Source organism: Osmerus eperlanus, chromosome 9 (genome assembly GCF_963692335.1).
Source record: "Osmerus eperlanus chromosome 9, fOsmEpe2.1, whole genome shotgun sequence".
NCBI classification, from domain to species: Eukaryota; Metazoa; Chordata; class Actinopteri; order Osmeriformes; family Osmeridae; genus Osmerus; species Osmerus eperlanus.
Window position 1 is genome coordinate 13,161,910 of NC_085026.1, and position 11,615 is coordinate 13,173,524.

The 11,615-nt window shown below is 44.9% G+C and overlaps 1 protein-coding gene across 1 annotated transcript; it reads left to right on the forward strand.

The window, feature by feature from the left end:
- Positions 1-4,312: 4,312 nt before the first annotated feature.
- ythdf2 (YTH N6-methyladenosine RNA binding protein F2) lies at positions 4,313-11,139 on the forward strand. The gene is made up of 6 exons (XM_062469172.1): positions 4,313-4,558; positions 4,775-4,799; positions 6,033-6,112; positions 6,392-8,032; positions 9,817-9,882; positions 10,090-11,139. Exons 1-6 carry the CDS (start codon positions 4,532-4,534, stop codon positions 10,111-10,113), a joined length of 1,863 nt encoding a protein of 620 aa, XP_062325156.1. The 5' UTR covers positions 4,313-4,531; the 3' UTR covers positions 10,114-11,139.
- The last annotated feature ends 476 nt before the right edge of the window (positions 11,140-11,615 follow it).

Genomic DNA, 11,615 nt, shown 5'->3' on the forward strand with positions numbered 1-11,615 from the left:
TTATGGAAACAAAAGTCAATTTTCAAGTCAGCCATAGCCAAATCAGACATTGTAAGCAATTACATTTTCGCACACACACTGCTGTACAAACACATAAACATGCACATACAATGACGACTGCTAAAAACTCTATGGACAAAGAGCTATTGAATGTTGCATTTATGGTTGAATTGTTGATTCAAGGTTACCATTATCTTACTCACAGTGTACTTATTTCATTCTGAGATGCTGTTCAGAAATATATTAAATAAACTGTGTTATTGTAATGGCCATGCTGCAAAGAGTGTGGTTTTTGACGTCCCACACACACATAATGTGGGAGTCAGGTGGCTGAGCGGTGAGGGAATCGGGCTAGTAATCCGAAGGTTGCCAGTTCAATTCCCGGCCGTGCCAACTGACGTTGTGTCCTTGGGCAAGGCACTTCACCCTACTTGCCTCGGGGGAATGTTCCTGTACTTACTGTAAGTCGCTCTGGATAAGAGCGTCTGCTAAATGACTAAATGTAAATGTAAATAATGTACATGCAATGCAGCTTACAGCAGCATATATATACATTCACTGTCCCTTAGGCTGGCCTGGCCACTGTTTATTAAGGACTAACCCTCTCAAATGGACAGAATGTGAATTAACAGCATCCCAACCATGGCTGGCGAGTGCCACATTCCTGATGTCGTCCCGCCGTGCATCCCCGGCGGCTCAAAGCTCGAGGCACTGCTGTAGGGTCGCTGATGTCATGCACACTGCTCTGGGGACAGGGGATTGTCACCTTCCTGACGGAAATTCCAACAGAGCAGGACCAGGGCTGGGGAAGTTGAGATAGAACACATTGAATGGAATGTCTTTTCTGCAAAACATTTTCCCTACATTTCACCTACCTGTAGGGTTGGTGAAAACGAATTAAATGAAAATTTGGTTTAAATTAGGTTGTATGTTCCGTGACAGCTGGATGGCATTGGCATTGACAACGATGACAAGACATATCCTGTCTGCTGATAAGTAAAACATTTAAGCACTAGCACCTGGGGGTACAAATCTGTTATATACACTTTAATTCTAAGGCTCCTGACAGCCCCAAGTCTTGGAGAGAGAAGGGGAGTTGGGGAGTTGGAGGTTAGTTCAGTAACATGGATGGCAGGGGGAAGTGGGGGGTGGAGGGGTTCGGGATCACAAATGTGGCATGTCACATGGTCAAACAGCAAAGATTTACAGGCGCTCTGGTTCCACATCAGCTGCATGGTGTTGGCACCTCAGAATGCCAGGTATGGCGGTGAGATCACGCCACACTTTTAGATGACGGTTCTTTTTCAGCCTTGAACATGACTGAAGATGGTGAAGATGGAATAGATGGTTGGATGAGGGCACACAGTGTCTCCGCTATACATCTCACCATGTACCTACCACCTTCTCTGGCCACATGATCCTACAAGGTGCCCTTGTGACGGCGGCTCATAGAGAGTTCAACCAAAGTGTTGCCATCAGAGAGTGAATAGTGGCAAGGCTAGTGAAACATGAGCGTGCAAGCTGAGAGGCGAGAGCCAGGGTAAAACTTAGAATAAGGAGTGAGACACAAATAGAGAGAGTGGCGAGAGAGCGAGTGACAGAAAGGAGAGAGGTAAAAAGAGAGAAAGAGAGAAAGTATGGGGTGAACCACGACACAACAAAAGAGGGGGAGTACCTACGGTCTCCTCTCTCTCTCTCTCTTTCTCCTTCTCTCTCTCTTTCTCTCTCTCTCTCAGTACGGGGACACAGACATCCAGACAGGGATAGAAATGGAGTGGTAGAAAGAACAGAGAGATCAAGAAGAGGTGTAGCGTCCCAGCAGGCCTGCAGATCATTTCTACTGCAGCGTCTCAGTGATCCTGAGAGTTCAGACAGTGATTTATTCCTCGGTGACATCATGGAGGCTGCAGCTATTTTTACTGGCTGAAAAACTGCCAGGTCTGCGCCACGCTGCACCACCTGTCCAATCGGCAGCGGCCGCAAGAAACTCTCCCTGGAAAATATTTTAACACCCCAAAAATTATTCTGACCTGAAAGTAAATATGTGACAGGCATGCTGCTGTATCAAGGAATCAAAGAGTATTTTCCTAGTATACCAACCTTTACATCCTTAATGTTTATGTTGTCGCTAAGGGGGTCAGGTGGCAGAGCAGTTAGGGAATCGGGCTATTAATCAGAAGGTTGCCGGCTCGATTTTGGGCTGTGCAAAATGACGTTGTTTCCTTGGGCAAAGCCCTTCACCCTACTTGCCTCGGGGGAATGTCCCTGTACTCACTGTAAGTCGCTCTGCATGGGAGCGTGTGCTAGATGTAAATGTAGTTTATAGCTTGCACATTTATGTAAAATGTAAGAGCACCTTTTGAGGTTGCCTCATGATGACCCATGCCTTATTCCACTCCACCACAAGGCCTCTCCCGTAAAAAATGATTACTGTTACATAGATGAAACGGAAAACTAATGAGGTGACTTGTTTATAAAAAGGCTGTGTGTGTGTATGTGTGTGTGTATTTCTGGCCGCTTGTCATGCAGTCTCAGGTACCAGTCACATACCATCTGACCAACACTTACCCCTTTCAATAACTGGTAACAGGGTTACAGTCTTCGAACCCCAGCTCATGATATCAACTTTAACTGGACACTGACTGAACAGAGAAATACAGGTGAAAGAATTGTAAAGGTATATGCATAGGTACAGATTTTTTTCAATATATAACAAACAAGAAGCACACACACACACACAAAAATAATGAATGATAACAATTAAAGTGAAAGATGTGCACAATTTAAATGGTTTAATTATACCTAGCACTAACAAACAAAATAGCCCCTTGATGTCAGTGGGACTTTTTAATGAAGAGGCAGCTGTGTGTGGTATATACACCGCTAGAGGATAAAGCCTGTAGTTTCTGTGGGAGTATGGACCTCTCTGCTCATTAACAATAAACACAAAAGTGGATGACAGGCAGATCCAAAGAGTAAGTCTGTAGTGCTTCATCACGATCCAAACAACACACTAACTGACAAAGGATGAAAGGGTAACTTTATTATAAGGACGTGCACATGTGTGGGGGCGAGGGAGGGAGAGTGAAAATACATATATAACATGTATATATGTGTAATTATTGTGTGTGTGTGTGTGTAAATATAAGTATGTAAGAGGCTGTGATTTATATAAATATTTCTGTGATTGGCAACATGTTTGTGAGAGAGAGAGAGAGAGAGAGAGACAGAGAGAGAGAGAGAGAGAGAGAGAGAGAGAGAGAGAGAGAGAGAGAGAGAGAGAGAGAGAGAGAGAGAAAGAAAGAGAGAGAGAATGTTGTGATACAATGGTAGTGAACACTTGGACCAAACCAGTTCTCTTGATAAGGCCATGTATAGAGAGGGCTTCGTGTACACCACAGTTTCCCCTGCTGCCATGTGGTTTAGTGATGGAAGGCATAGGCGGGAATCCCGGGAGGGGGACACGACCCCCCCAATCCGGGGAAAAATATGATTTGTTCCTGCCAATAAATCCCTGTAAACATAACTATGTAATTTGAATAATATTAATAATACGCAATGAAAGCGCTTTGCTGATTATGGACACAGTGGCGCTTTTTTAATGTGCTATGTGTTACAGCAGTAATTTTGGTGTCCCCCTCAGGAATTGCTTTTGAGATGTCTTGTAATTGTCCGCCCCAAAGTTGATAGCAGATTTTCGCCACTGAAAGGATAGCCTACTACCCACGTAACATTTCAGAGAAATGTTAGAGAAGAACAAGAATAGATGTATACGGGATTCTTTGTCAGCATTCTTTGTTGAGTTGGCGTTATAATGTGACGAAGTTATTTAGCAAGAGACTGAAAAACATTTTTAGCTGTCCACTTCAATCTTCTACAGCCTTCCACGCAACCCGCGACACGGAGGACATCTCCTGGATGAGACACGGAATGACAGGGAGGCAGAGGCCACTTAGAAAAGTCGCTCTTATTTTCCATGACATATCATATCAGGAGTCAGTTAAATGTTGTACTACCAATCGAATATTTAAGACCACTAATGTTTGATTTGGCTTAATACGTAGAAAACCCCTAGGCTACTGGGCTTTGATGATTTTCTTGTCTCCCTTGTTATCCAACTTTTCAACAAAATATTTGTATTTAGCTGACCAACTATATTGAGCATATTACGTTTTGGGTTCATTAGTTTGATTCTATAGCATAATATAAATCTGTTTGCGTTCATGTAACATTGGTTATTTATATTTTGAATTTAGAGTTACAGTAGGTAGGCCACGTTAAAAAAAGCTCCTCCGTGCCATTGAGGGGCGCATGTTCTTCATGAATAAATGCTGTCGGTTCGCTGTGGTCGCTCAGCCATGTTGAATCGACTCTCAGCGCTGAGATCGAAGGAACTGCAGCCCGCCATTGTGTAGAATCTAAGCTCTGTAGAGAGAGAGGGGCACTTGGCTAACTATTAAATAGACATTTCTCACACCCTGTTGCTTGAATTAGAAACGAATTAAATTACAAAGTCTCCAGGGAGAAAGACATGTCAGCCAGCAGCCTTCTTGAACAGGTAAAGAGAGGCACTTTCTGAATATTTACGAGGCCAAATTTCCACCGAGACGCAAGGATAGCGAGTTAGCACCAAGACAGTGTCTCTCTGTAGCTAGTGCAGTAGGCCTGACCACCTGCTAAAGGACTGACTGGTGACTATAAATTTCTTCATATATTTTTCCCTTCCTCTCTTCTCATAAATCAAACCTTCATGAATCACCTGGACCCAATCCAGAGACCGAAAGGCCAAGGAAATAAAGGTAAGATACATTAAGATGTTAAGTTAAGAAGGTTGAGTGAACGAATCTTTTACGTGCTGCCTGGTAGCGTTGGGAGACCCTGCTCGTGCGACGCGATGTGTTAGCATGCTGCTAGCTAGCAGTCCAGCAGGCCAGTTACTCAAGCTTTTTTGGGCTACATAACTCGTTTGCATAGGTATTCGTAAATATGCGGAGTTAATGCTTATGTAAATTGCTTTTAGTTAATTCACATAGTAGCTGCACGTGGATATTCGGCATTTTATTAGCCTAGTAGGCTACAGATGGCTAACACCGTCAGCAGGAAAGCCATCTTCAGCTACAGTAGTCAGCCAAGCCACCTTCCTTCCTACAAAAAATATCACGGATACCACTTCCAGCCATAGTGTTAGGTTATTTTTTTGAGTATATTCACTTGTCATATAATAAGTTACTTAGTTTTAGCGTTAATTTTAAGTAGAGGAGTAGGTTGAACTTTTCTTGTAGCGCAGCTGACTAAGTAGTTGATATTTTGCTTCGCTTCTGCTGGTAGCTGCTAAGCGTAAAACTGGTGGTGAAGTCAAGAACATTCTTCGCGCTCTCGTCGCATGTTTTATTGCTAGCTAGCTAGCGAGTAGCAATAAGTGTTAGCTTTTCTGACGAATGACACGTCTTCCGACATGCTGCCCCTGGTCAAAGTTAGCTAGCTAACTGGCCACTAGTGTTTCGGTCTCACAATTCGTATGATTGTTTACGAGTCCACCACCCCCTAAAATGTTTAGTGCTACCGTGTTCACATTACAGTTAACCTGCGATTTCAATTCACTTCGGTGAATGTCAACAAGTAAAATGTTTTCCGCATGTGACAACTTGGCTGCACCCATGCTAGTACAACACCAGGCTAATTGCATCTGTCTATCAATATAGTTAAAATAAACAACATGGTCAAAATGTATAATGGCTGAGAGACAGTCACACTGATTACGCTAGTTTGTTTTGAAGTATCTAGGTGTTTTCTGCAGCATAGCAACAAAGATTACGGTCCAGTGCCCAACTGCACAATGTTTTTATTGAATGCCTTTTGAAACAGATTCTTGTACAAGTAAATTACTCAGAGAAATTGAAATACCAGTGATGTTAATTTAGGCTGATCACACGTACATTAATCAGCAACTGATTCATGTATGTTTAGATGCAAGTATTTGTTTGTCTCTAAGCATGATGTGTTCATGTCTCACATCTCCTCTTCTCTTCCAGTGCAAAACGGAGCTGTGACCCAAAAGGATACTTTGAATGATGATGAGTTTGAGCCTTACCTGAACACCCAGGCTAGACAGGTGAGTCCAGTGATGCCCTAAAAAGTGATTCACACTTTTTGGGTGCATAATCCATTACAAAAACCATCTGATCACGCCTTTATAGTTCATGACTCGTATACTGTAAATTACTTTCCATTGATCATCCAAACCTGATTCAGGCTCCCAGACTTGATCATTCAGTTAATACAATGTCTTAATCCACTCTAAAGTAATTTATACATTTGATGTAAACCCTGCTTTTTCCAAACTATCTTAACCAACCAATGTTTCCATCCTGCCTCCCGCATCTTTTTCCAGAGCAATGCCTATACGGCCATGTCGGATTCCTACATGCCCAGCTACTACAGCCCCTCCATTGGCTTCTCCTACTCCCTCAACGAGGCAGCATGGTCCACTGGTGGAGACCCTCCCATTCCTTACCTGGCGTCCTATGGACAACTGAGCAATGGGGAGCACCACTTCCTCCCGGACGCCATGTTTGGCCAGCCTGGCCCCCTGGGAAACAACCCTTTCCTGGGACAGCATGGTTTCAATTTCTTCCCCAGTGGCATCGACTTTTCTGCCTGGGGGAGCAGCAGCTCTCAGGGACAGTCCACACAGAGCTCTGGCTACAGCTCCAACTATGCCTACGCCCCCAGCTCACTAGGGGGTGCCATGATCGACGGACAGTCACCCTTCGCTGCCAATGAGCCCCTCAACAAGGCCCCTGGCATGAACAGCCTGGACCAGGGCATGGCTGGGCTTAAGATTGGTGGTGGTGGGGATATGGCCCCCAAGGTGGTGGGCTCTGGTCTCCCAGGAGGGGGGCCCCTCAGCCAGGTCACTGGAGCCCCCAGCATGCCCCCTGTGTCCATCGCCCCCGCGAAGGCCGCCTCCTGGGCGGACATTGCTAGCAAGCCGGCCAAGCCGCAGCCCAAGCTGAAAACCAAGGGAGGCATGGCTGGGACCAACCTGCCACCTCCCCCTATCAAACACAACATGGACATCGGCACTTGGGATAATAAGGGGAACATGCCTAAAGCTTCCACCCCCCAGCAGGTTCCCCTCCCCACCAACGGCCAGCAACCCCACCAGGCCTCCCCCCAGTCTGGCTCCACCCCTGGAGGGACCCCACAACTGCCCCTAAGCAACGGACAGTTGGTTGGTCCCCCCCACACCCACATGGGGCAGCACCAGCTACCTCCTAATGGGCAGCCGGTGATGGGGGTTCCTATGCAGTCTCTCTCCCAGGGTCCACCCCCTTCTCAGCCCTCCCAGCCCTCTCGATGGGTTCCTCCTCGGAACCGTGCCAACGGGTTTGGGGATGCAGGGGGTGGGGTGGGGCAGTCGCCTCCCAACTCTGGAGTAGGAGGTGGGGTGGTGGTGCCCTCGGAGCCTCATCCTGTCCTGGAGAAGCTGCGCCTGGTCAACAACTACAACCCCAAGGACTTTGACTGGAACCCTAAGCAGGGGCGTGTGTTCATCATCAAGAGCTACTCCGAGGACGACATCCACCGCTCCATCAAGTACAACATCTGGTGCAGCACGGAGCACGGCAACAAGCGTCTGGACGCTGCCTACCGCTCACTGGGCGCCAAGGGCCCCCTCTACCTGCTGTTCAGCGTTAACGGTAGCGGCCACTTCTGCGGCGTGGCGGAAATGCGCTCGCCGGTGGACTACAACACGTGCGCAGGGGTGTGGTCACAGGACAAGTGGAAGGGCCGGTTTGATGTGCGTTGGATTTTCGTTAAGGACGTTCCCAACAGCCAGCTGAGGCACATCCGGCTGGAGAACAACGAGAACAAGCCAGTCACCAACTCCCGAGACACCCAGGAGGTGCCCCTGGACAAGGCCAGACAGGTGCTGAAGATCATTGCCGGGTACAAGCACACCACCTCCATCTTCGACGACTTCTCCCACTATGAGAAGCGTCAGGAGGAGGAGGAGAGTGTGAAAAAGGTAAATGTCTAAAACGAATCGGCGCTTGTTTTGTCTTTTTTGACTAGCCAACCCCGGACTTTCACCAGGGATGATGAAAATGATTATACATTCTGTGAAAATTAAAGTGTTTTGTTAGGGAAACGTATAAACCATGTATATAAATGGTTTTGAGCTCTCAAAGAACAGTATGCAGAGTGCTGTGCCCAATTCCACCCAGTCTCTCAGGTGTACACTTGTCCACTCCCCCACAAGGATTTGAAAGCACAGGAATAGTGAAGAGCCCCATGCCTATTCCTGTCCTTAGCTTTTTTTGATCTAATGCACGAGTGAACAGGTACACTTCATTGACAAGGGAGGACAATTGGGATGCTTGGAAAGTGTTTGTGTTTACGGTCAAATTAATTGTGGCATGTGCTTTCAGCTGTTCAATTGACCAACATGTAGGTATACAAATATTACCCTACCATGTACCCATAACCGTCTCCAGTATAGATGTCTACCTTTTGATGCTTAATGAAACTGAACTGAGACACTGCAGTCTTGTCTATTTCCAGAGCAGCCAAGTCAATTCAAAATATTCAGAGAAACTGGTTATGTCAAATGTTAGCAGTAGTCTGATCCACAAGGACACAATTGTTGCTATTCTTCAGAACATTTTTAGAAAATTCTGAGAAAAGTATCCTTGACCAGAACTGTGGTGTGCTGGTGATTCTGCCTGTGCGTGTTTTCAGCTTTGTGTTATGCGATGAGGTCCACCCTCTCATTGTCTTGTGGGGAAACGGCCACTCCTTACATTAAACATCAGTGATGAGTAAACGGCACTGATTCAGTCTGTTGAAAGGGTTTTTCATTAGTAGTTTTTGTTTTTTCCTTTTCGGAGCTTCCTATTCAAGGCAATGCAAGCAAACAGTGTCTAAGCACTGTCCAGCACTGTTTTGGAGTCATTAGCATTGTAACCTTCTTCACAATGAGAGGGGCTGGTATTTGAGAAGGGCCATTCACTTGCCTGATGGCTTTCATTTTACATGTTTGGGTCCATGCAGGAAGCCACACGGTTTGTTTTTATCTTGGTTTTCGCCTGTCTGTGTGCAGGTTTATCTCTTGAAAAGCATGATTATAGTTTTCAACTCATGAAATGTGTTCCCTTCCATCAAAAACAACTCATTGTTAATTAATTGTGTGAATAGTTGTCTGCATTATTTATGTTGGCAAGAAACCTGTTTGTTACCAGGGACTGGAGCGGTAGTTAAGCCCGCTCTTCATTAATCGACATGCATTACTGCCTGACTGTATGGTTAAACTGCGAAAGTTTTGCTTTTACTTCTCAATCAGGTTTTCTCATTCTCTCTAACTCATTAGCTTTTAGTTTGTGTATTGTGAAACTAAGTGTTTCATAGATTTCTGCCCCAGGGGCTGACTCATTGATCCTGGCCAGGGATGTTGGTAGTTTATGTAATTATTCATAAGTATTTTAGTAACTGACGAGGTATATTAGGAAAGCCAAGTGTCCGATGTCATAAATACTCATTTGTTCTAAGTATAGAGCGTAGATATGCTGAAGCTGTGCATGACAGCGTTGAGACCCAGTACTTACTAAAACAAGCATGAGATGAATACATCAGTTTTAGGTTAAGTATGGTCAAGAGAAATGTAAACCCTTTTTCATTTTAACTTCAGTCAGACCTTTCTAACCAGGCAGAATGAATAATAGAAGGCAGAATGTAGAATTATAAATTTCTGCTGTTTTAAGTGCCCATTTTCCCCTTTAAAAACAAACAACCTTGGTGGTTTTGTGTGTGCAGGTGGAAGTCCAGGGGAGCGATCCTTACTCCAGTAACCCCAGCAACAGGAGTCATTACCGACTTCAGGTAACTCCTTAAAAACCCATCTCCATCTGTCCATAATGTCTATTTTATTTGGAGGCTAAATTGCTAGTGTACTTGTACTCTCAAAATTGTCTTAAAAGCCTGTTGTGTGAATGTATGAACCCACAAGTGTCTAATATTTGCGTAATATTACACATTTCCACTTAACTGAACTCATTATTTCTTTTGCTCTTTCTTTTCATCCTTCAGGAGCGCCAAGGACGTGTCAAGTAACAGTTGGTACTGTGGGCAAAAGACTGCAATGCCCCCCCCCTCTCCCCTCCCTCTCCTGCCCGTCACAACCAGATCTCAGATATCTTACGGGAGGAAATTAACCAAGGACAAAAAAAAAGAGAAACTAAATGAAGACTTTCTTGATTTCTTTTGACTTTAAAGACTTACTTCGAACTTGTAGTAAAAGAAAAAGAAAACCATTATTCATAGGACTACAACTAAATGCATAGCATCCTTAGGTGAATCCTTTTTTTGACGCCCCGCTCCTCCCCAGTCCACTACGTATGCTTTCTCCTTGTATGCTCTGTTTCCATTTTTTCTTTTTTATGATTATCCTCTTTATTTCTTTTTTTTTTTTTCTTTTTTTTTTTACAGTCCAGGAGCAACTCTGTAATTTTCACAAAGAAATGTAGTGGATGTTTTTTTAGTGTTGATGACAACGACTACTACTTCTAGTTCCCCCTTTGTGGAGATGGGGATCAGTCTGTCTCAGTCTGTTCTTTGTAACTAGCTCCACCCCACCATGGGAGATCCAGTCATCCAGCCGGGGCGCAGCGGATGTTCGTTGTGGGTCTTTTTCGTCACCACCTCCACAAGAGTTTGTTTCTTATGACTCCCATCTTTTGTTATGAAGAGAGAACTGAAGCTAATGTTCAGGATGGCCCTGTATTCAGTTGTTTGCGTTGGGCAGAGTATGTAGAGAAGAGGGGCAGGGGTAGGGAGACTGGAGGGGGAAGGAAGTCGAAAGCAAAAAAATAAGTTAAGTTAAGCCTTGGTCATTCATTGTATAATTTTATAGTGTAATTGGGCCCTGTTTGCAGTCTGCTGAACTTATTTTACTGACTGTTTCTCTCTTGGACAAGTTCATTGTTGCTGTGGGCTGCTTTTCTCTTTCTTCCTCGTTTAATTTTTTGTTGTTTTTCCTTCCTTCCCTCCGCTTTCCTAAAACCGCAAAATGCGAGTGGCCATGCCCCCACTCTTTCTCTTAATCAGTTCAAAGTAATAAATGTGGTATACTCAGCAGAACTTGTGTGCATTCCCCTTGTTTTACTGTAAGACTAAGAGCAGGCACCATGGCTGTGTGCACATCCCTTTCTCTCACTGTTACATTTCTAAGGGTATCTGAATGAATGTTTTTTACCTTGTAAACCCTCCCCCTCCACTTAATTCTCACAGACGCCCAATCCTTGCACCATTAACCACAGTCCCCCCCGTCCCCCCCCCTACCCAGCCTCCCACTCACAGCCCCTCCACACAGGCTTCTGAACCATACCATCATCACCTCCACTATAGCGGAATGTCAATGTTGGTGAAAAAATAATGGTCCTATTCCAAAACTACTGGCTTATTTCTGTGGCAGAATAAAGACGCTCCACTAAGCTGAGCTTGGGATGGTTTCCTCATTCTTGATAACTAGGAATGTGAACATGTCCGTCAGGCTCATAGGCCTACGTTTTCTATTGTTTTAGCGCTACCATAAATATGTACGTTGCGTTCCTGCT

Excerpts from the sequence above, each read along its gene's own strand:
- ythdf2 (XM_062469172.1), top strand. The coding sequence starts at position 4,532 with ATGTCAGCCAGCAGCCTTCTTGAACAG. Across the intron at positions 8,033-9,816 it reads AGGAGGAGAGTGTGAAAAAG|GTGGAAGTCCAGGGGAGCGA; the intron begins GTAAATGTCTAA and ends TTGTGTGTGCAG. Across the intron at positions 9,883-10,089 it reads GGAGTCATTACCGACTTCAG|GAGCGCCAAGGACGTGTCAA; the intron begins GTAACTCCTTAA and ends TTCATCCTTCAG.